Source organism: Oryctolagus cuniculus, chromosome 16 (genome assembly GCF_051225735.1).
Source record: "Oryctolagus cuniculus isolate XC-2025 breed Fujian yellow rabbit chromosome 16, ASM5122573v1, whole genome shotgun sequence".
Classification (NCBI taxonomy): domain Eukaryota; kingdom Metazoa; phylum Chordata; class Mammalia; order Lagomorpha; family Leporidae; genus Oryctolagus; species Oryctolagus cuniculus.
Genome location: NC_142882.1, coordinates 17058813 through 17083834, shown reverse-complemented (window position 1 = coordinate 17083834; position 25022 = coordinate 17058813). Strand labels below are relative to the sequence as shown.

General features: G+C 41.6%; 2 protein-coding genes, 1 long non-coding RNA gene and 1 pseudogene across 4 annotated transcripts in view; 3 read left to right on the top strand and 1 right to left on the bottom strand.

Moving 5' to 3' along the window:
• Positions 1–393: 393 nt before the first annotated feature.
• On the top strand, positions 394–6207 carry LOC138845840 (olfactory receptor 7E178-like; annotated as a pseudogene).
• Positions 6208–15102: 8895 nt separating this feature from the next.
• LOC149121542 (olfactory receptor 7E178-like) lies at positions 15103–16158 on the top strand. Its single transcript, XM_089315583.1, has one exon. It carries the CDS (start codon positions 15217–15219, stop codon positions 16156–16158), a length of 942 nt encoding a protein of 313 aa, XP_089171709.1. The 5' UTR covers positions 15103–15216.
• A 672-nt stretch (positions 16159–16830) lies between these two features.
• Positions 16831–25022, bottom strand: part of LOC149121541 (uncharacterized) — a 57597-nt gene continuing 49405 nt past the window's right edge. The window contains exons 2-3 of one of the 2 annotated variants that reach the window (XR_016222959.1): positions 18312–18395; positions 16831–17320 (exon numbers count right to left, since the gene is read on the bottom strand). This is a non-coding gene — a long non-coding RNA (uncharacterized LOC149121541). The remainder of the gene's footprint in view (positions 17321–18311; positions 18396–25022) is intronic. The other variant, XR_016222960.1, reaches the window with a different exon arrangement.
• LOC100344370 (olfactory receptor 7E178-like) lies at positions 18451–23739 on the top strand. Its single transcript, XM_070059299.2, has 2 exons — positions 18451–18463; positions 22688–23739. Exons 1-2 carry the CDS (start codon positions 18451–18453, stop codon positions 23737–23739), a joined length of 1065 nt encoding a protein of 354 aa, XP_069915400.2.

Sequence of the window (25022 nt, the reverse complement as noted above, 5' to 3'; positions counted from 1 at the left end):
TGCACCCATGTGGGAGACCAGGAAGCAGCTCCTGTCTCCTGGCTTCAGATCAGCACAGCTCTGACAGTTGTGGACATCTGGGGAGTGAACCAGTGGATGAAAGACCTCTCTCTCTGCCTCTGCCTCTCCATAACTCTGCCTCTAAAATAAAACAACACAGACACACAAAACCAAAGGAAATACATGAGTGTCCCAGAGGCTAACGGACAGAGATTACAAAATGTTGCCTATAACAAGTGACAGACTATAGAATTCCTAAGTTTTGTAACAGTAAGCTTGTTTTTCTCAATTCTTCACCTCAAGAATTGAAAATTCAGAGAGAATTGAAAGGCTGCTCATTGTCTATTTCACATGCCTTCTCTTCCTGAATTGTTTAGCTGATGTGTCAACTACATGGAAACTGGAAATTGAACAAGTATTATAGGATTTTTACTCCTGGGCTTTTCTCAAGACTCAAAGCACCAACCTCTGGTATTTGGTTTGTTCCTGCTCATGCTTGTGGTCACGGTGCTTGGAAACCTGCTCATCATCCTGGCCATCAGCTCCCATGCCCACCTCCACACGCCTATGTACTTCTTCCTCTCCAACCTGTCCTTGGCTGACATCTGTTTCATCTCTACAACCATCCCAAAGATGCTGCAGTACATCAAGACTCAAAGCTATTCCATCACCTTCGCAGGCTGCATCACTCAAATGTACTTCTTCATGGTTTTTGGGGGCATGGACACACTTCTCCTCACCTGGATGGCCTATGATCACTTTGTGGCCATCTGCCACCCCTTGCACTACCCAGTCATCATGAATCCCCGTTTCTGTGGCCTGCTGGTTCTTGTGAGAAGGAATAGGATCTGGGAATGTCAGGAACATTGCTTTCTCATCACCAGGATGAAAATGACTGCTGGGATAGACAGATGGGAAGGAATCAGGCAAAATTTCTGCTCAGAAATTTGTGAGGTTTATGTTCTTGGTTCTCAGAGGGATTCAAAGCTCTCATTCAGAGTTTTTCTTGAAATGAGTTATTCTTCTTCCCACTGCTATCTCTTTCATGTTGGTAGCACATGAGTCTGTATAAACTATCCCTGAACACCCAAACAAGATCATTAAGGTGATGGGAAGGGTGGCAGTAACCAAAGCATCTTGAAATTTTATTGAAAACTTTATGACTGCCAGTGTCTGAACTCTACATCTTGAGTCACTTGTTTCATGTCATTATACAATCTCCCAAGTTACGCTGCACAAACTTTTATTCTATAGAAGAGGAGAGGAGTCAGCACTTTTGTTGGACTCGAATCAAGAGTTGTCAGGGAAGAAGGAGGAACCAATGCTGAATCAGTTGGGCTGATTTCAGACAAGGAATGTAATCCATATTCCCCTCTGATGACTCAAGCAGTCATTTCACTTTTCTGTCCCTTCAAAGAAGAGACGCCTGTTAATTTTACTCTTTTTTTTGGGTTTCTTTGTAGATTATGGCAGGCAGCAGCCAATGACATGTGACTGAATTCAAAAGCAAAGATCACAGGCAGAGCAGGCACAGGGTCATTCAGGGAAGATATCTCTCGAGTCATTTCACTTTGCATTCAACTTCCTCTACTTCTCTTATAAATCATCCTACTTAATTTCAAAAAGAGACATTAATATGAGGTATGAGGATTTTATTTCTACTGTAGAAAATGAAAGAGAATAACAATGGATCTCAGAGGTACCTAATGTTTTAACCTCTGGAACTCTGCTTAACACATTCTGATGACTGGGAGACAGTGGAGACCTTTAATCATCAGATCCAGAGAGCATGCAGTTTTGAATACTGTCCAATCTGCTGATTATTCATGTGTGTAGAGGATGTTTTCAGGATCTTTGACATGGGGCATTGTCATCTGAGTTGATACTTCATTGAGTAATGAATGAACTTATAATGGAAGCTTCCTATGTGATCTATATGCAATAGATGAATCAAAGGGGAGCAAAATTTTAGATACTGTTCCTACTATTTTAAGGTTGATAATCATATCATTCACTAAAATATAACCTGCTTGATACTGTGCCTTCCTATTTTTGTACCAGGATTTGCTGCTCTTGTCCTTGTTTGAGAACTTCAAAACATTCATGGAGAAATGGAATGAAATATTTGAATTCATTTTGACCCAAACCTGTTTTTTAAATCCATGCACAAGTTTTTCATAATACACATTTTCCACATATTATCAAAAATTTTATATCCAAAACTATTTTTGCATTAACATGAACCCAAAATAATTTTCATTCTGACAAAACATTTTACAGTGTAAGTATATCCTCACAAATGTATATATAAGTTGTGCATTTTGGGAAGAATGGCAATCTTTCATTTTTGATTCCTCAGATCCCATTTGTTGGTTGGTCCAGAGGAGGCATAAAAAAATCTCTGCAACATATAGAGGAAAGCCTTGCCTGGCTCATAATCATTGGGTATAACTGTGTGGCTTCAATACACTTGGTGCTTTCTTGTCATTACCTTCACCCCTTTCAGGAATGTGAAATAGATATAGAAACTCAGAATACTATGCACTTTTTGTCTCTGTGAAGGACACATGCAATTTCAGTTAATAGAATCTATAGCATAACCATTGTTTATGAGTATTGAAAAATTAAGGCGGAGATGGTCTGATCTATAATAAAAGGAAAACGTAGAGAGAGAAGGGAGGAGGGAGACATTTTTGCCCAAGGTGAGACCCCTGTTAGAGTTGTCATCATTGCAGCCTCAGCTGACCTTTGAGGATGACATCTATCAACAAAGCTGCTATTTCTGTAAAGACAGAATCTGTATTTAGAAGAAGCACAACAGTGATGTGTTTTAGCTCCAACTTCCCCTTGGTGCTAACCTGTCACAGATATGGGTGTATTCTTCCTATGTCTAGTGGACAACACAATTACAAAGAGGTGGAGAGATTTATACACATTGTTGAGTGTTGTAGGTAACTGACACAGGACTAAAATGCCGATTTTTCCAATCACTTCCCAGGGCCACGTATTCTCCACTTGAACCAAGTGGAATTATTATTCCCCTCACAAGATGAAATTTCTTAGTGAGTTTTCATGGAAGAATTACTACCAGACATTAGACAAGGAAATATTTGACGGTCTATCTAAAGAGGAAAGAGTTCATAATGATTGATATTGTATTGGAACAGCAGATGCAGCTGATTATTAATAAGATTGAAATTTCATCAAATTTGAAACTCAAACAATCTCACACACACATCTTTTAGAAATATTCCTATGTGTGGTATGGAGAGAAGCACAGAAATTTTGGAAACATGGTCATACTAACATGTAGACAGATTAAATGTTGACTTCTCAAGTGAGGATTGAACAGTGTTTGAAGTGTTTGAAGGAGACCAATGTACTTCACAGAGAAAATAAAACAGAACATCAATTCACACTAGTATATTTCAGGAGCAGCAGATATAGCACACTACTCCAATGAGCCCCATAATACTTAACAGGTAAGTTTTAAAGAAAACTATTTAAGGATCCCTAAATCAGTACTGGCACAAGGAGCTTGTATTTTGCTGCAGAAAATGAAGCCTCAGGTGGGGAAGCTTGCAACAAGTGTCACAGTACCTGGTTCAGGTCTCCACCACTTCACTTCTGATCCAATTCCTGCTCATGTGTACCCTGGAGGCAGCCCAGATTCAAATAAAATGAAAAATGAAAAAGAATGTAGTAAAATACTTACAGAAGCTCCTTTCCCACAGACTTATAATGTGAACAATTATTGTTCCTCATTTATAGATAAGGAAACTGCTCAAGTGCATTTACATTCTTTTCTGGCATTCTTTGTTTTACAATTCTTTTCTTGATTCAATGACAGTATGGACTATTAATATAATAAAGTTGAGTTTCCTTTAGGCAGCCAGAATTAGAGAATTACAACCAATGAATCAAAAAGGTATAAAATGAAAATATTTGAATTATGCACAGGAAGTTTGGGACTCCAATGGCCTTGGCCTTCTCTGATACCAAATATCTCAACTTAAATAAGGGCACTTATGATCATAAAAACTATAAAGCAGTCTTACCAGGTCTCTATAGAAAAGAGTGGAAAAATGGAAACAATATTTGAGGAAGATATAGCTCTTACATAGCAGATCATACAGGGTAGATGAGAGCATGAGAGCAAAGGGGATAGATAAAAACATGAATAAAATTTTAAAAATTCAGGTATTTCTAAATAGTCCATTATTTCTAAATATTGGACAGATAAGAATACACTAATATAACATTTGTGGTCAGTGGTTTCATATGGTCATGTGCATTTAGTTAAAGCATACTTATGAACGTCTGCCATCCACTGGTGATGAGGATGGATGTACTTGATGACTTTAAAGAGACAAACAGGAGTGATTAAGATGTCCTCCTCCCACCTGGGGTACCTGGGTTGGATTCCTGGCTCTGGGCTGTGACTCAGCTTCCTGCCAGTGCAGACTGTGAGAGGAAGAGGTGACAGCACAAGCAGTCAGGCCCCTGCTACCCATGTGGGAGACCTGGATTGAGTTCCAGCTCCCAGCCTCTGCATTGGTCTGCCACACACAGTGCAGGCATCTGGGGAGTCTCCCTGTGTGTCAGCCTTTTAGAGCAAAAGAGACAATGGAGGGAAACCAGAAAACCTAAGAATTATGAAACCCTGACACACAACGATAGCTTCCAATCACGAAAAGCAAGTGCAATTTAGAGTCTAGATAATGCAGTCCTAACTTTATAGAGTATTTATAAATATTTTCAGTCAAATGAGCTTTTGTCATGGCCTGAGAAGAAAATAAGATATATTCGATTGCTCTTCATTTCCTTGAATTAGAATGATGTCCTGCATGGGGAAAATGCACTTGTTATTCTTTTCTGTTAGAGAAGACTTGGTTGCATTTGGTTGTGATCACAGACAGTGCTCAACTCAGGTGAGTGTCTAAAGCAGGTGTGCATAGATGGAGAAGAGGAACACAGAAACCAATCAGAAGGAGCTCCAGGAAGACTGAGTCTGTCACTGTGGAGGAAGATGGCAGAGGTTGTATGTCTCCAAGTGTGAAACAGAGGTGGTGGTCTTGAAAAAGATGTAAAACACACCTCAAAAGATTAAGAATTTCAAAATTGTATTGTCCCCCCAAATTTTTAAATTCAATTTATTCTAAGAACGTTAGAGTTACTCATGTGCTATACCCATAATGGGTTGAGTTGAAAATATAGGCAAGGGCCATGAGCCATTTGTTCCTATACTAATGCTATTTTCTTTTCAAAGATTCCCAGGTTATATTGAAACACACAATGTCACATGTGTCTCCTAATTCCATCTCATGGGCTTCTCAGAGATGACAGAGCTGCAGCCCCTCCTCTTTGGGCTGGTCCTGTCCATGTACCTGGTCATGGTGCTCGGGAATTTGCTCATTGTCCTTGCTGTCAGCTCAGTCTCCCACCTCCACTCCCCCACGTACTTCTTCCTCTGCAACCTGTCCTTGGCTGATGTGGGTTTCACCTCCACCATGGTTCCCAAGATGATTGTGGACATCCACACTCACAGCACAGCCATCTCCTATGTGGGCTGCCTGACGCAGATGTCTCTCTCTGTTATCTGTGGATGCATGGATGCTTTGCTTCTGACTGTGATGGCCTATGTTTGTTGCCATCTGTCACCCCCTGCATTACCAGGCCATCATGAATCCCGGCCGTTGTGGCTTCTTAGTTTTGATGTCCTTTGGGGCCAGCCTTCTGTATTCCCTGCTGCAGAACTTGATGGTCTTAAGGGATTCCTGCTTCAAGAAACTGGAAATTTCTAATTTCTTCTGTGAGCCTACTCAGCTTCTCAGCCTGACTCCCTCCGACTCCTTCACCAACGACGTATTCACATATCTTGTTGGCATCATCTATGGTTTTCTCCCTATCACAGGGATCCTCCTCTCTTACTATAACATTGTGTCCTCCATTCTGAGAATCCCCTCAGCAGGTGGGAAGTACAAAGCCTTCTCTACCTGTGGCTTTCACGTGTCAGTCGTTTGCTTATTTTATGGAACAGGCCTTGGAGTTTATCTCAATTCAACTTTCTCACTTTCTCCGGGGGAGGGTGCCTGGGCTTCAGTGGTGTACACTCTGGTCACCCCCATGCTCAACCCCTTTATCTACAGCCTGAGGAACAGGGACTTGAAGAGAGCCATACAGAAGCTCCTCAGCAACACAGCCTAATTTCTGTCCTTGCGCCATGCGTTTGGACTGCAGGTTGAAAAAGGAAGCAAAACTAAGCAACTAGAAGTACAAGTCTCACCTCTAACTACATGATGTATGAGGCTCTCGTCTCCCTAAATTTTGTGTCTGAATAATGCTTCTTTTTCACTTTTGAATGGAGAGTATTACAGATTTTTTATACATCTTAACCATTGCATGCCTGAATCCTACTTTAGCTCTGCAGAACTCTCTGCAGTTTATTATTGATGATCCAGGAATCCTGGGCAAATGAACAACCCTTTCTGCATTTTTCTAGTTTACATCTTTTCCATGATTCTTCTATACTTTTCATCACATTTTGATCCTATGTAACTTATTTGTGCTGGTTTTCAGTGTGGACCCCTGTCTTTGCTCCTGTTTCAGCAGGGTTGTTCACCGAACATCAGGCCTGGGTCCTGCCACCAGAGATTCTGATTTTTTTGACTTCTGTGAAGAATGAAGTGAGATTTATTTGGAAGGCAGACATACACACACACACGGGGTGCGGGGTGTTTAGAGAAAGCGAGGGAGATCTGTTATCCACTTGCTCACTCCCCAAATGGCTGCAATGGCCAGGGATGGGCCAGGCCTAAGCCAGGGTCAGGAGCTTCTTCTAGGTCACCTCCATGAGTGGCAGGGGCCTACGCACTTGGGGCATCCTCCTTTGCTTTCCCAGGTGCATTAGCAGGGAGCTGGAACAGAAGTGGAGCAGCCAGGATTTGAACTGGCACCCATATGGGATGCCAGGGCTGCATGCAGCAGCTTAACCCACTTTGCCACAGCTCCAGCCCTTGGCGTGAGAATTTTTAAGGTACCCTAGAGATAGTCTGAAAAGTCTGTAGTGTTTTAGGAGCTTCATTGTATGTGATAAGTGAATTCGCCTTTGCTGCTTTCAGGATTCTCTTTTTTTCTGCAACATGGATATTTTGATTCTCATTTGGCTTAGTGGTAGTCCTTTGGATTTATTTTAGTTGGAGCTAACTGAGCTTTTATAATGTGTATATGGACTTCCTTCTTGAAATGTAGGAACCTCCAAATAGGAGTCACTGTTTCTTAAAAATGGCTCTCTACCATACTCCATTTCTTTATTCTTATTGTGTAATTTCCATAAGGCATATGGAATATAGGGCATATCTCCTTATGTTATCCCATACATCCCTCTAGTTTTATTCACTTTTCTTCATTATTTTTCTTTTGCTCCTGTGACTAGATAATTTCAATTAAAAAAATCTGAATCTGAACATGAAAATATTGATTACTGGAGGTTGGGAGTCATGGAATAAGTGAAAGTGTTTGGGATGAAAAGATAGGGGACAAGGCCAGCACTGTGGCACAGCGAGTAAAGCTGCTGCCTGCAACACCAGCATCCCACATGGGTGCCAGTTTCAGCCCTGGCTGCTCCACTTCCAGTCCAGCCCCCTACTAATGCACCTGGGAAAGCAGTGGAGGTGGGCCCAAGTGCTTGGGCCCCTGTGCCCATATGGGAGATCTGAAAGAAGCTCCTGAATCCTGGCTTTGGCCTGTCCCAGCTCCAGCCATTGCAGCCATTTGGGAAGCCAACCAGTGAATGGAAGATTTCTCTCTCTCTCTCTCTCTTTCGCTCTCTCTCTTTCTACCTCTTTCTGTTAACTCTTTCAAATAAATAAATAAATAGTCTTTATAATAATTTGGAAGATGGGTGTGGTTCACTGTAACAAAGATATCAATATGTGATGTAATAAGGTACATAGGATGAGGGGTATATGGGGACTCTATGTATTACTACCTCACAATTTTTTGTATATTTAAAACTATTCTGACATAAAGTGTTAAAAAATGATGATATAACTGTTAGTAAATAAATTATTTGAAAAGTCCAAAAGTACACTGATTCTTTGTTGTACTTGAACCTGCTGTTGAATCTCTATAGAATATTCCAACTGAGTTATTGTATTCTTTATCTCCAAAATTTATTTCTTTTTTATAGTTTGCTACCTTTATTTTCATTTATTCCTTTTTTTTCTGGTTGCACAGTTGATCTCTTTGTGTCATCTTTTAGCTAGCTGACAGTCTTTGAGATGATTATTTTGAATCTGTTGTTATGACCGTGTCTAAACAAGATAAGAGTCGGAGAACTCAAGGGGCTTCCATAGCCTTGGAAACTCATAACTGGTGCATAGGGAGATTACTGATGCCATAAACAGGAGTGTCAATTGGTAAAGTCAACAACAGGAGTCACTGTGCACTTACTCCTCATGTAGGATCTCTGTCCTTAACGTGCTGTACACTGAGGCTTAATGCTATAACGAGTACTCAAACAGTATATTTCACTTTGTGTTTCTATGGGGGTGCAAACGACTGAAATCTTTACTTAATGTACACTAAACTGATCTTCTGTAAAAAAAAAAAAAAAAGAAAGAAATTATCAATTCCCAACTTGACTCTCACTGGGATTAAACATGACAATAGGTCTGATCTGATTTCATCATCATTTAAAAAAAATCATCTATTATTTTTCACTTTATGTTTCTGTGTGGGAGCAAACTGTTGAAATACTTACTTAAGGTATACTAAGCTGATCTTCTGTATATTAAGATAATCGAAAATGAATCTTGATGTGAATGGAAGGGGAGAGGGAGTGGGAAAGGGGAGGGTTGTGGGTGGGAGGGACGGTATGGGGGGGAAGCCATTGTAACACATGATTCGTACTTTGGAAATTTATATTCATTAAATAAAAGATTAAAAAAATAAAAATCAAATATCTCCAATCTTTATTTTTTAAAAAGATTTTATTTATTTGACAAGTATAGTTACAGACAGTGAGAGAGAAAGAGACTGGTCTTCCTTCTGTTGGTTCATTCCCCACATGGCTGCAACGGCTGGAGCTGCACCAATCTGAAGCCAGGAGCCAGGTGCTTATTTCCTGGTCTCCCATGTGGGTGCAGGGGCCCAAGCACTTGGGCCATCTTGTACTGCTATCCAAGGCCACAGCCGAGAGCTGGATCAGAAGAGGGGCAACCGGGACTAGAACCGGCACCCTTATGGGATGCCAGTGCCACAGGCAGAGGTTTAACCTAGTGCGCCACGATGCCTCCCCTTCTCCATATCTTTAAAGAGGGTTTAGTAACTTATTTCTGGTGAAGCATTTGTTCCTTTGGGTCATATTTCCCAGTTTCTATGCATTCCTTTTGTTCTCTGGTTAGATGTGATCACTGGGGAAAACACCTTCCCCAAGTTTTCTGGACTGGATTCATATGGGGAAAGACCTTCACGGAGATTGTTGGGGACTCTCAAACCTTTGCTGGGAGGCATCTTCTCTGGGCTGTGTGTGAGTTTATAGTTGTTGTCAAGAGCACATCATCATCTCTGCCTGGTGTCTTGCTTCTGGTACTGAAGTTGCTCTGGGAGGATAACTAGGTGTTTTCCATAGTTCTCAGTTGCTCCTAATATGGTACCCATAGGCCACTGCCTTTTCCATTAGAACTCCAAGTCAGGTAAGGTATAACGCACTTCCTCAGGTAGCCCCTGAGATGATAACTCATCTTCTCTTTCCCTTCCAAGACAGATGCTAGGAGTTGGGGGTTTTCTGCTTATCCTGAGATGGTGTTTCTGGGCCTGGCAGGGCCTTGGCTGACAAACACAAAGAATGCTGCCATTCACTCTGAGGTAGTTCCTTTTGGCTTTGTGCTCCTCTGGGCTTGATGTAAAGCCTTAACCGGCTTGTGGAGTTCTTACAGAGAATTTGGTCCATGGATGTTGTTAAGTCAGGACTCTGTGGGTGAAATGAAGACCTTGGACTGACTTCCTATTCCTTTGTCTTACTGATATCAGCATGGCCAACATTGTATTTTTTAACCACTAATGAATTGATGACACTCATAAAAAAAATCTAAAGAAAATACATTCTGGAGCAAAATGAACACTACATGATGCACAAAAATCATACACTACTGGAATCACTTGTGAATTTTGCCACAAAATGTTGTGACATTGGCAGATAAAGAGAAACCAGGATCACCTCTATGGACTAGTTGGCTGTGGATACATCATGAAGCAGTATGAGTGGAAACTCTATCAGTACAAACACAGAGACAGTTGTCCTGCAGGAGAATCTGAGAGCATGACAATTTGATGGGGGTTCAGCTGAAAGGCAGCTTGGTCATTGCATAACCTTGGTGCATACAGATGTTAGCACTTAAAGTTTTCAAGATCACATGAGTGTCAAATATCAGCCTGTGCTTTTAGACTTTCAGAATTCTGCTCCCAGGGGTGGGCATTTAGCAAAGTGATGCCTGAATCCTGTACTGAGGTGATAAATTTGTGTTCCAGCTCTGCTTCTTAATCCACTTCCTGCAAATGCACTTCATGGGAGGCAGCAGATGATGGCTCAAGTATTTGGGTTCCTTCTACTTATGTGGGAGACCCATACTAACTTGTATGCATTGGGTTAGTCCTGGCCCTGCCCTAGCTATTGGGGGCACCTGGGGAGGAGGCTACAAGATGGGTTTTATCATTATCTGATAATTTATCATTATCTTACCTTTGCCTCTCTCTGCCTTGCAGATAAATAAAACGGAATGAAAAATTTTAAAAGGACTGCTGGTCCCAGTCCAAGAAAAATCATAGATGTGTATCCATTACCAGATGCATCTGTTTTGGGAGGTCAAGGCCCAACTGTGTTCTGAAAAGTCCTAAGGAGACAGCCTCAGACCTCACTATTCACTGAGCATGGAATGGAAATGCATTCTCACTTGCCCGTCATGGGCCACAGCAAGAGAGCCCTGCCCAGTGAATTTTGTGGGATGCAGAGGCTGCAGGAGGGATTGCTGGGATCATTGTTTCCTCATATGTGGGCCAGCAGGGTAGTTTGGACAGCTGGACAGATGAGCTCCAAATTTTATAATCCAGGTGACAAGAACCAGCGGAAATACTGCTTTCCTTTTACCCTGGTTCCTTACAGAGTGACTCAGTGCATTTACACAACTATTTACCATACAACAGGAACAATAGAAGACATTGTTATACATATGCAATTTTTAAATTTCATGCAAAATGTATATTATGAACATTTCTTTTAATTGTGTTTTTCTTTTTTTCCCCCCAGATTTATTTATTTATATGAAAGGCAGAGTTACAAAGAGGCAGAGGCAGAGGCAGAGGCAGAGAGAGGTCACTCTCCAAATGGCTGCAATGGGCGGAGTTGTGGTGATCCGAAGCCAGGAGCCAGGAGCTTCCTCTGGGTCTCCCATGTGGGTGCAGGGGCCCAGGCACTTGGGCCATCTTCCACTGCTTTCCCAGGCATTAGCAGAGAGCTGGATAGGAAGTGGAGCAGCCAGGACTCGAACCAGTGCCATATGGGATGCTGGCACTGAAGGTGGCAGTTTTACCCGCTATTCCACAGTGCCCACCCCTTAATTACATTTTTTTCTAAAAACTTTTTGAAGTACCCTTTTTTTGCTGCTTCTAAAGTACTGAGGTGTGTTACCAAATAAACATGGAAGCATCAATAATTTATGTCAATGTAATTTTATAAGAGACACACTTAGACATACTCATTCAAATCAGTAAGAAGCTATAAGTTGCCAAGACACAAAATACCAACCCAAGCAAGTGCTTAGGAAATGAACATAGGAAGCTTGTCTATAGAGACTAATGAGGACCTAGAATCAGATTCTTGGCAAAGAAGAGTGAATTCTCCTCAGGTATCATCCTTAATACAATGAATTTACAGACATAACAATCACACACTGAGTTGTGGAATTCAAAATGGAAGTCTGAATTTTACATAAAGATCATGTAACTTATCAGCAGCAAGGAGCACAGGCGAGCTTTCACTCTGAAAAGTTTCCAGGTACACTTAACTTTTCCTCTTTCATTAATATCAGCAAGGCCTCAGAGACTGGGATAACATGGACCATGGCTAATGAGGAGCTCTGTGCACTGAGTCCCCAGGGTCTTCCAAGTATAAATAATGAGCCAGCACCTTTAGACCTTGACTTTGCCAGGGGAATTCTAGTAGCTCCATGCTGATTCCTACCACAGGGAGCATCAGCATCAGGAGGGCACGGCCTGACTGTCCCCTTTCCAGTCCCAAGTAAAGGACGCAAGTCTCCCATTGCACTCCCTGAAGAAGAGGAGCAGGGGTCCCATCACCCTTGGTCATGCTTCAGAGACTCAGCCCAGCCTGGTATGTACAGAGGGAGACAGTGCAAGGATCTGGGAATGTCGGGACCAGTTTCCTCATCACTAGGATGAAGTGATTGCTGTGAAAGACAGACGGGAAGCAACCAACAGGCTACGTTTCAGCTCAGGAAGTTGTGAGGTTTATGCTCTTGGTTCTCAAGGGGGTCAGACAGTGTTTTTCTTTCCTCTCACACCGATTGTTCTTCCCACCAGCATCTCCTTCATGATGGCAGCAAATGAGTCTGTACAAATTACCCCTGAACACCCAACGTGAACATGAGTTTCAGGATGAGGATATCAGTAACCAAAGCATCACAGGCCCTAAGTGCCACTGTCTGAACTCTACGTCCTTAATAGCTTGTTTCATTTCATCACATAGCCCACATTTTTATTTTATAGAGGAGGAGAGGGGCTACACACTCTCATAGAATTCACATCCAGTTGTCAGGTAGCAGCAGCAGCGGGCAATTCTGAATCAGGTGGTCTGATTTCAGACACAAGGAACGTGGCCAGTATTCCCCTGTGACGACCCAAGAAGTCATTTCCCTTTTCTGTCCTTCCAGGGAGAGACTTCCTGTTTGCTGTGCTCTTCTTTTGGGGTTTCTTTGTAGACCATAGTGGGCAGCAGCCAGGGAAGGGTGCTGAGTTCAAAGGCAAAGATCACAGATGAACAGGCACAGGGTAACTCAGGGAAGATCTTTCTCTTGAGAGTTCACTTCAGCATTCAACTTCCTCCAGTTCTCGTTATTCTTGCCACTTACTATCAATATGAGACATTAAGATGAGGGGTTAGGTCCCATTTCCCATGCAGAGTCTGTGAAGAGATTGACAACCAACTTCAAAGGTACCTGATGTTGTAACTTAGGGAACTCTGCTTAATACATTCTGATGGTTGGGAGATAATGGAGATGCATCAGATCCAATGACCATGCAGTTTTGAATCCTGACCAATCCACTGATTATTCCTGTGCATAGAGGATGTTCCCAGGATCTTTGACACGGGCATTGTACCTGAGTTGATACCTCATTAAGTAATGAATGGATTTATAGAAGCTTCTTATGTGATGTATATGCAATAGATGAATCAAAAGTGGACAAAAGAAAATTTAGATATTGTTATTCCCATTTTAAGGTTGATCTTCATTTCACTCACTAAAATATAAGCTGCTTGACCTTGCTCATTCCTATTTCTGTAGCAGGACTTGTTACTGCTATCCTTGTACTAGAACTTTAAAACATTCATGGAAAAATGGAATGAAAAATTAGAATTTATTTTGGCCCCAATTTTTTTATTTTTATTATTTTATTTTATTTTTATTTAGTAAATATAAATTTTCAAATTACAGTTTATGGATTACAATGCCCCCCCCCCATAATTTCCCTCACACTCGCACCCCTCCCATCTCCCTCTCCATTCCATTCACATCAAGATTCATTTTCAATTACTTTTATATACAGAAAATCGATTTAGTATATATTAAGCAAAGATTTCACAGTTTGCATCCACACAGAAACACAAAGTGTAAAATACTGTTTCAGTACTAGTTATTACATTACTTCACATTGGACAACACATTAAGGATGGATCCCACATGAGGAGTAAGTACACATTGACTCCTGTTGTTGACTTAACAATTTGACACTCTTGTTTACAGCGTCAGTAATCTCCCTAGGCTCTAGTCATGAGTTGCCAAGGCTATGGAAGCCTTTTGAGTTTGCTGATTCAATCTTTTTCTCACTGGCTGATAGTCAAAGTGGAAGTTCTCTCCTCCCTTCAGGAAAGGTACCTCCTTCTTTGATTGCCCCGTTCTTGCACTGGGATCTCACTCACAGAGATCTTTCATTTAGGTCTTCTTTTTTTTTTTTTTTTTCCCCAGAGTGTCTTGGCTTTCCATGCCTAAAATAAATCATGACAAGTTTTTCATAATATACATTTCCCCATATTACGACAAGACTTTTATACCCCAAAGTTCAATTCTATTAAAATTAATTGATAGTTTTAATTCCATTCCTACAAAACCTTTTAGAGTACAAATATACCCTCGTAAACATATAAGCAGTGTATTTTGGGAATAATGACATCCCCCCCCACCTTTTTTGGTTCTTCAGACCCTATTATTTGCTTGGCACAGAGGAGGCATAAAAAAAAAAAAAAAATCTCTGTTTCATATTGAGTAGAGCCTCCCTGGGCTCACAATCTCTGACTTTCAAATAAAAATTTAAAAAACAGATCATGAAAAAGCTGTAAGAAGATTGAGTTCATCACTGTCAAAAAATTATTATGGGGGCTGGCACTGCAGTGTACCGGGTAAAAGCCACTGCCTGCAGTGTTGCCATCCCATATGGGCACCAGTTCAAGTTCCGGCTGTTCCACTTCTGATACAACTCTCTGCTATGGCCTGGTAAAGCAGTAGAAGATGGTCCAAGTGCTTGGGACCCTGCACTTGCATGGGAGACCTGGAAAAAGCTCCAAGCTCCTGGCTTCGGATTCGTGTAGCTCTGGCTGTCGTAGCCATCTGGGGAACAACTGGTGGATGGAAGACCTCTCTTTTTTCTCTCTGTCTCTGCCTCTCTATAACTTTGCCTTTCAAATAAACAAATAAATCTTTAAAAAATTGTATTTCACCAAAATTTGTCTCTTTAATTCAATTATTCTAAGAATCTTAGAGTTACCCATGTGCTATACACATAACTGGTTGAACTGAAAATAATAAAATGTGCTGATTGCCTGCTTGTGTGCTTCCTTTTATCAACACTGTTTTCTTTTCCAATAGGATTCCAGGATATATAGAAACACAAAATATCACACGTGTCACAGAATTCCATCTCATGGGCTTCTCAGAAGATCTACAACTGCAGTCCTTCCTCTTTGGGCTGTTCCTGTCCATGTACCTGGTCACGGTGCTCGGGAACCTGCTCCTCATCCTGGCCGTCAGCTCAGACTCCCACCTCCACACCCCCATGTACTTCTTCCTCGTCAACCTGTCCTTGGCTGATGTGGGTTTCACCTCCACCACGGTTCCCAAGATGATTGTGGATGTCCACACTCACAGCACAGTCATCTCCTATGTGGGCTGCCTGACACAGTTGTCTCTCTCTCTCATTTTTGCATGCATGGATGATTTGCTTCTGACCGTGATGGCATATGACAGGTTTGTTGCCATCTGTCACCCCCTGCATTACCAGGCCATCATGAATCTTGGCCGCTGTAGCTTCTTAGTTTTGGTGTCCTTTGTGGCCAGCCTTTTGGATTCTCTGTTGAATAATCTGATGGTGTTAAAAGTTACCTGCTTCAAGCAAGTAGAAATTGCTAGTTTCTTCTGTGACCCTTCTGAACTTCTCAGTCTTGCCTGCTCTGACTCCTTCACCAATGTCATAGTCAGGTATCTTGTTGGCATCATATATGGTTTTTTCCCTATCTCAGGGATCCTCTTCTCTTACTATAAAATCATTTCTTCCATTCTGAGAGTCCCATCACCAGGTGGGAGGTACAGAGCCTTCTCCACCTGTGGCTCTCACCTGTCGGTTGTTTGCTTATTTTATGGAACAGCCATTGGGGTGTATTTCAGCTCAGCTTTCTCAGTTTCTCCCGGAAAGGGTGCCTTGGCCTCAGTGGTGTACACTGTGGTCACCCCCATGCTCAACCCCTTTATCTACAGCCTGAGGAACAGGGACATCAAGAGGGCCCTGTGGAGGCTCCTCAGGAAAACAGGCTCATCTCAGTCCCTACACCATGCGTCTGGACTCTTGGTGGGAACTGCAGCAAAATGAAGCTCTCGACCTATAAATCTCACTTTTCTCCATACATGATGTGTGAGGCTGGTGCTCTGCAGATTTTGTGTTGGTTATTGTTTCTTTTGGTCCTTTTAATGAGGCATATTATAGATTTTTTATACATTTTTCATACATAACCAGAGACTGGGAGGAATGAAGTGACAAAAGGCTTTTGGAGAAAACTAAGAGAAGCTGTGTGTGGATCCATAATTGTGACTAAGACATTAATGAACTATTAATACAGGAAATGATGAGCTGAGGGGTGTAGGGGAATTCTTCGTATGACTACCTCACAATTTATGTTGTATAAATTTAAACCTATTCTGAAATAAAATGTTAAAAATACACAACTGTCAATAAAACTTATTTGAAAAGTTAAAAAAAAGCCACTGATTCTTCTTGATACCTGCTGAACACTCCACTGAATATCCCAATAAAGGTATGGTGTTCTTCATCTTCTATATTTCTGCTCATTTTTCCTTTTAGAGTTTATGTCTCTGTATTTTTATTACCATTTTGCTAGTTCATCATTTTCCTGATTGCTTTTTTTTTATGTTTCATCTGTGTTATCTGTTAGCATACTGATAACCTTTAAGTGGTTATTGTGAGCTTGCTGTGGGATGATCAAATATCTTCATTCCTTTAGGAAGATGTACTACTTTATCTCTGGAGATGCAGTTTGTTAATTTGATTAGGTGAGATTTCCCTGTTTCCATGCATTCTCGTACTCTCCATGGATATTTGAGCATTGGGGAAAAAACATCTCCCAGTCCTTATGTATGAGCTTCCAACAGGGAAAGACCTTCACAACAAATGTCTAAAGATTGTGGGTGACATCCAAAATTTCCCTGGGCTTCTGTGTGAGATTTGTGCAATGAAAGGGGTTAGCCTTTGTTCTCCAGAGCTCATCGCCTGAACCTCCCCCTAGTGTCTGTTTGTGGTACTGCACTACCTCTGAGGGCAGTTAGTACTATTTAATGCCATTACCATGGGAGCTCCAAGGCAGGCAAGGTATGAACCAGTTCCTCAGGCAGCTCTGAGAAGACAGAACTTTGGATGAACACTCCACCTTCTCTTTCCCTTCCATGAGAGATTGGAACTCCCTCCTAGGAGTTGGGATTCTTCTCATTCTGCTATGCTGTTTCTGGGACAGGGAGCTCTGTAGTGGGAAAATGCAACAAATGTGTTTTTTTTCCAACTTTTATTTAATGAATATAATTTTCCAAAGTACAGCTTATGGATTACAATGGTTTCCCCCCCATAACTTCCCTCCCACCCACAACCCTCCCCTTTCCCCTTACTCTCCCCTTCTATTCACATCAAGATTCATTTTCAATTCTCTTTATATACAGAAGATCAATGTAGCATATATTAAGTAAAGCTTTCAACAGTTTGCACAGAAACACAAAGTGTAAAGCTTTCAACATTTTACACAGAAACACAAAGTGTGAAATACTGCTTGAGTACTAGTTATAGCATTAACTCACAATGTACAGCACATTAAGTATCCTACATGAGGAGTAAGTGCACAGTGACTCCTGTTGTTGACTTAACAAATTGACACTCTTGTGTATGGTGTCAATAATCACCCTAGGCTCCAGTCATGGGTTTCCAAGGCTTGGAGGCCTTCTGAGTTCACCGACTCTCATCGTATTTAGACAAGGTCATAGTCAAAGTGGAAGTTCTCTCCTTCCTTCAGAGAAAGGTACCTCCTTTGATGACCTGTTCTTTCCACTGGGATCTCACTCACAGAGATCTTTCCCTTAGGTCATTTTTTTTTGCCAGAATGTCTTGGCTTTCCATGCCTGGAATACTCTCATGGGCTTTTCAGCCAGTTCTGAATGCCTTAAGGGCTGATTCTGAGGCCAGAGTGCTGAACAAACATATTTTGATACACTTCTCCCTGGCTTTGCACTCATCTAGGCTGACACAATCTCTTAACTGTTTTTGGAGTTCCAACAAAGGCAATTTGGTCCAAAATGTTGGTAAATCCAATCCCAATGAGGGAAATGAAGACCTAGAGTTTCCTATTCCATCACCTTCTTGATGTCACTAATCTCCAAAGTATACTGCATTAAAGTCGTAATGACATAATAACACACATTAAAATACCTAAGGAAAATACATTCTGGTGTGCAAGGATCACTTACGTGGAGAACAAACATCAGAGGCCCTTGTACTGGCAGCATTTGTTGAATGGCTACATCTGTTTGTGACATCATAGGGAGATGCTGCTGGAAGAAGAGAAATCATGGTTATTTCTTTGGACTACATGACTGATGATACACCATGGAGCAGTATGGTAAACTGTGTAACTACAAGATGCAGAGATACACCCACCCAACTGACAGTTCTGCAGGAAGATGTGGCTGAGAGCAGGTCATTTTATGGGTTGTGTAACGTGCTAGGGAGAAGATAGATAGATGCACAATCTTGGGGTGCTTACACACCAACATCAGAGACCCACTGTTCAGTGTTTAAGTGCTCAAGAAATTCTGAGAAAATATCCTGTGCAATCTTAATGTTAGTGCACGGGGCAAGCATTTGGCATGGCAGTTAAGATGCCACTGGGGATGCAGGCATCTTAGTTTTGAGTGCCTGCGTTTGAGTCCTTGCTCTGCTTCCAGTTTTTACTTCTTGTTACTGTTCACCCTGGGATGCATCAGATGATGGCTGAAGTATTTCTGGCTCTGCCACCTACATGGCAGACCCAGGATGAATCCTCAGTTCCTGGCTTTGCCTGACTCAGCACTGGGTTTTGTGGGCTTCTGGGGAGTGAATCAGTCAATAGAAATTTTCCCCCTTTGTCTTTCTGTTCTTGTTTGTCATTCAAATACAAAGAATGACTTTTTTTTGACTTTTATTTAATGAATATAAATTTCCAAAGTACAGAATATGGATTACAATGGCTTCCCCCCATACCGCCCCTCCCACCCATAACCCTCCCCTTTCCCACTCCCTCTCCCCTTCCAATCACATCAAGATTCATTTTCATTTCTCTTTATATACAGAAGATCAGTTTAGCATACATTAAGTAAAGATTTCAACGGTTTGCTCGCACACAGAAACATAAAGTGTAAAATACTGTTTGAGCACTAGTTATAGCATTAAATCTCAATGTACAGCACACTAAGGACAGAGATCGTACATGAGGAGTAAGTGCACAGTGACTCCTGTTGTTGACTTAACAAATTGACACTCTTGTTTATGGCCTCAGTAATCACCCTAGGCTCTTGTCATGAGCTGCCAAGGCGATGAAAGCCCCCTGAGTTCACTGACTCTGATCATTTTTAGACAAGGCCATGGTCAAAGTGGAAGCTCTTTCCCCCCTTCAGAAAAAGGTACCTCCTTCTTTCATGACCCATTCTTTCCACTGGGATCTCACTTGTGGAGATCTTTCATTTAGGTTTTTTTTCCCCACAGAGTGTCTTGGCTTTCCATGCCTGAAATACCCTCATGGGAATTTCAGCCAGATCCGAATGCCTTAAGGGCTGATTATGAGGCCAGAGTGCTGTTAGGACTTTTGCCATTCTATGGGTCTGCTGTGTATCTCACTTCCCATGTTGGATCATTCTCTCCGTTTTTTATTTTATCAGCTAGTATTTGCAGACACTATTGTTGTTTATGTGATCCCTTTGATTCTTAGTCCTATCATTATGATCAATTGTGAACAGAAATTGATCACTGGGACTAGTGAGATGGCATTGGTACATGCCACCTCGATGGGATTCAATTCGAATCCCCTGGTATGTTTCTAACTCTACTGTTTGAGGTAAGTCAGCTTGAGCATGTCCCGAATTGCACATCTCTTCCGTCTCTTATTCCCACTCTTATATTTAACAGCGATCACTTTTCAGTTAAGTTTCAGCACTTAAGAAGAATTGTGTATTGATTACAGTATTCAACCAAAAGTATTAAGTAGAACAAACAAAAAAAATACTAAAAGGGATAACATATTAAGCTGCTCATCAACAGTCAGGGTGAGGGCTGATCAAGTCACTGTTTCTCATAGTGTTCATTTCACTTTAACAGGTTTCCTTTTTGGTGCTCAGTTAGTTGTCACCTATCAAGGAGAACAAGTGGTATTTGTCCCTTTGGGATTGGCTTATTTCACTCAACATAATGTTTTCCAAATTCCTAACAGGGATCACTTTTCAGTTAAAATTTAAACACCTAAGAATAATTGTGTGTTAATTACAGAGTTCAACCAATGGTACTAGAACAAAGAAAAAATACTAAAATGGATAAAGTATTACATTGTACATCAACCGTCAGGACAAGAGCTGATCAAGTCACTGTTTCTCACAGTGTCCATTTCACTTCAACAAGTTTCCCCTTTGGTGCTCAGATAGTTGTCGCCAATCAGGGAGAACATATGATATTTTTCCCTTTGGGACTGGCTTATTTCACTCAATATGATGTTTTCCAAATTCCTCCATCTTGTTGCAAATGACTGGGTTTCGTTGTTTTTGACTGCTGTATAGTATTCTATAGAGTACATGTCCCATAATTTCTTTATCCAGTCTACTGTTGATGGACATTTGGGTTGGTTCCAGGTCTTAGCTATTGTGAATTGAGCTGCAATAAACATTAATGTGCAGAGAGCTTGTTTGTTTGACAATATAATTTCCTTTGGGTAAATTCCAAGGAGTGGGATGGCTGGGTTTAACGGTAGGGTTATATTCAGGTTTCTGAGGAATCTCCAGACTGACTTCCATAGTGGCTTGACCAGTTTGCATTCCAACCAACAGTGGGTTAGTGTCCCTTTTTCCCCACATCCTCGCCAGCATCTGTTGTTGGTAGATTTCTGAATGTGAGCCATTCTAACCGGGGTGAGGTGAAACCTCATTGTGGTTTTGATTTGCATTTCCCTGATTGCTAGTGACCTTGAACATTTTTTCATGTGTCTGTTGGCCATTTGGATTTCCTCTTTTGAAAAATGTCTATTGAGGTCCTTGGCCCATCTCTTAAGTGGGTTGTTTGTTTTGTTTTTGTGGAGTTTCTTGATCTCTTTGTAGATTCTGGTTATCAACCCTTTATAAGTTGCATAGTTTGCAAATATATTTTCCCATTCTGTCGGTTGTCTCTTCACTTTCCTGACTGTTTCTTTTGCAGTACAGAAGCTTCTCAATTTGATGCAATCCCAAATGTTAATTTTGGCTTTGACTGCCTGTGCTTCTGGGGTGTTTTCCAAGAAGTCATTGTCGGTACCTATATCTTGCAGAGTTTTTCCAATGCTCTCTAATAATTTGATGGTGTCAGGTAGTAGATTTAAGTCTTTAATCCATGTTGAGTGGATTTTTGTGTAAGGTGAAAGATAGGGGTCTTGCTTCATGTTTCTGCACGTGGAAATCCAATTTTCCCAGCACCATTTATTGAATAGACTGTCCTTACTCCAGGGATTGGTTTTGGACCCTTGATCAAATATGAGTTGGCTGTAGATGTTTGGATTGATTTCTGGTGTTTCAATTCTGTTCCATTGGTCTGTCCATCTGTTTCTGTACCAGTACCATGCTGTTTTGATTACAACTGCCCTGTAGTATGTCCTGAAATCTTGTATTGTGATGCCTCCGGCTTTGTTTTTGTTGTACAAGATTGCTTTAGCTATTCGAGGTCTCTTGTGTCTCCATATAAATTTCAGCACCATTTTTTCCAGATCTGAGAAGAAGGTCTTCGGTATCTTGATTGGTATTGCATTGAATCTATAAATTGCTTTTGGGAGAATGGACATTTTGATGATATTGATTCTTCCAATCCATGAGCATGGAAGATTTTTCCATTTTTTGGTATCCTCTTCTATTTCTTTCTTTAAGGTTTTGTAATTTTCATCGTAGAGATCTTTAACGTCCTTGGTTAAGTTTATTGCAAGGTATTTGATTGTTTTTGTAGCTATTGTGAATGGGATTGATCTTAGAAGTTCTTCCTCAGCCATGGCATTGTCTGTGTATACAAAGGCTGTTGATTTTTGTGCATTGATTTTATACCCTGCTACTTTGCCAAACTCCTCTATGAGTTCCAATAGTCTCTTAGTAGAGTTCTTTGGGTCCCCTAAATAAAGAATCATATCGTCTGCAAAGAAGGATAGTTTGAGTTCTTCCTTCCCAATTTGTATCCCTTTAATTTCTTTTTCTTGCCTAATAGCTCTGGCTAGAACTTCCAGAACTATATTGAATAGCAGTGGTGAGAGTGGGCATCCCTGTCTGGTACCAGATCTCAGTGGAAATGCTTCCAACTTTTCCCCATTCAATAGGATGTTGGCCATGGGTTTTTCATAGATTGCTTTGATTGTATTGAGGTATGTTCCTTCCAAACCCAGTTTGCTTAGAGTTTTCATCATGAACAGGTGTTGTATTTTATCAAATGCTTTCTCGGCGTCTATTGAGATAACCATATGGTTTTTCTTCTGCAGTCTGTTAATGTGGTGTATCACATTGATTGATTAGCGAACACTGTGTGCGTACCAGTATAAACCTTAGAGTTACTCTTGAAATATCTACATGACTAGTTTAATTGAAAACATATACAGAGTGCTGGGTGCCTGTTTATCAGTTTCCTTTTACCAACAATATTTTCTTTTCCAGAAGGAATGCAGGTTATATTGAAACACAAAATCTTACACGTGTCTCAGAATTCCATCTCTTGGGATTCTCGGAGGATCCAGACCTACAGCCCCTCATTTTTGTGCTGTTCCTGTACATGTATTTGGTCACAGTGCTTGGGAATCTGCTCATCATCCTGGCTGTCAGCTCAGACTCCCACCTCCACACCCCCATGTACTTCTTCCTCTGCAACCTGTCCTTGGCTGATGTGGGTCTCACCTCCACCACGGTTCCCAAGGTGATTGTGGACATCCACACTCACAGCACAGTCATCTCCTATGTGGGCTGCCTGACACAGATGTCTTTTTCCATCATCTTTGAATGCATGGATGATTTGATTCTGACAGTGATGACCTATGACAGGTTTGTTGCCATCTGCCACCCTCTTCATTACCAGGTCATCATGAACCCCCGCACCTGTGGCTTCTTAGTTTCAGTGTCAGTTGTGGCCAGCGTTTTGGATTCCCTGCTGCACAGTTTGATGGTCTTGCAATTTACCTGCTTCAAGGATGTTGAAATTTCCAGTTTCTTCTGTGACCCTTCTCAGCTTCTCAACCTCACCTACTTTGACACAATCATTCATGACATATTTGTATGTTTTGTTGGTGTCATATATGCTTTTCTCCCTATGTCAGCACTCTTCTTCTCTTATTATAAAATTGTTTCCTCCATTCTGAGGGTCCCATCACCAGGTGGGAAGTACAAAGCCTTCTCTACTTGTGGCTCTCACGTGTCAGTCATTTGCTTATTTTATGGAACAGGCCTTGGGGTCTATCTCAGTTCAACTTTCTCACTTTCTCTGGGGCAGGATGCCTGGGCTTCAGTGGGGTACACTCTGGTCACCCCCATGCTCAATCCCTTTATCTACAGCCTGAGGAACAGGGACATCAAGAGGGCCATCTGGAGGCTCCTCAGCAACACAGTCTCAGTGCCATGCATTTGGAGCACTGGTTGGAAAAGCAGAAAAACTGAGTCCTAGAACTACACATCTCACCTCCCTCATTCCATGGCATTTGAGGCTCTTTTCTCTCCATACATGTGCCTTAAAGTGGCCTCTTTTGGTGTTTTTGGTGGAGAGCATTATAGAATTTTTCTTCATGTTAACCACAGTATGTCTGAATCCTATGATACTATAGGTTCCTGTTGCTAATGCAGACATCCTAGACTGATGAACAACTCTTTTTTTTTAAATTTATTTATTTGACAGGAAACTTATAGACAGAGAGGGAGAGAGGGAGAGAGGGAGATAGGGAGAGAGGGAGAGAGAGGTGAGAGAAAAAGGTCTTCCTTCCATTGGTTCACTCCCCAAATGGCCACTATGGCTGGCGATGCGCCTATCTGAAGCCAGGTACCAGGAGCTTCCTCCCGGTCTCCCATAAGGGTGCAGGGCCCAAGCACTTGGGCCATCTTCCACTGCTTTCCCAGGCCATAGCAGAGAGCTGGATTGGAAGAGGAGCAATCGAGACTAGTACCGGCACCCATATGGGATGCCAGTGCTGCAGGAGGAGGATTAACCAAGTGAGCCATGGCGCTGGCTTCATTTTTTTTTTTTTAAGATTTATTTACATGGAAGTCAGAGTTACACAAAGAGAGGAGAGGCAGGAAAGAGAAGGGGGGGAGAGAGAGAGAGGTGTCTTTCATCTGCTGGTTCACTCCCCAGTTGGCCACAATGGCCAGAGCTGTGTCAATCCAAAGCCTGGAGCCAGGAGCTTCTTCCAGGTCTCCCACATGGGTGCAGGGGCCCAAGCACCTGTGCCATCCTCCACTGCTTTCCAAGGCCATAGCAGAGAGCTGGATTGGAAGTGGAGCAGCTGGGACTAGAACTGGTGCCCACATGGGATGCTGGCACTCCAGGTAGCGGCTTTACCTGCTATGCCACATTGCCAGCCCCTCCTTTTGTGTTTTCAATGTTTCCATATTTTCCAAAATTCATATGTATCTTACACATATGTGTGTCACCCTTCATTATCTGTGAGAATGTGTGCAGTGCTGCTTACTTTTAGGGAACACCAGGGAGCTTTAGCAATACTCAGGCCTGGACCTCTCCACCAGAGATTCTGATTTCTTCAAGTGTATGAAGACCGAGAAGAGAATTTCTAAGGATCCTAAGTGTATGATGAAAACTGACAACAATTCTTTAGGAGCTTCATTGTAGGTGATGAGCTACTTTTCTCTCACTGTTTCAGGATTTTCTTTCTTTGTGTGACTTTGCACAGTTCGATTATAATTTGTTTTGGTGTTAAGTCTTTTGGATTTATTATA

What these genes read in the sequence shown, in the direction of transcription:
- LOC149121542 (XM_089315583.1), top strand. Translation starts at nt 15,217, where the DNA reads ATGGGCTTCTCAGAAGATCTACAACTGCAGTCCTTCCTCTTTGGGCTG.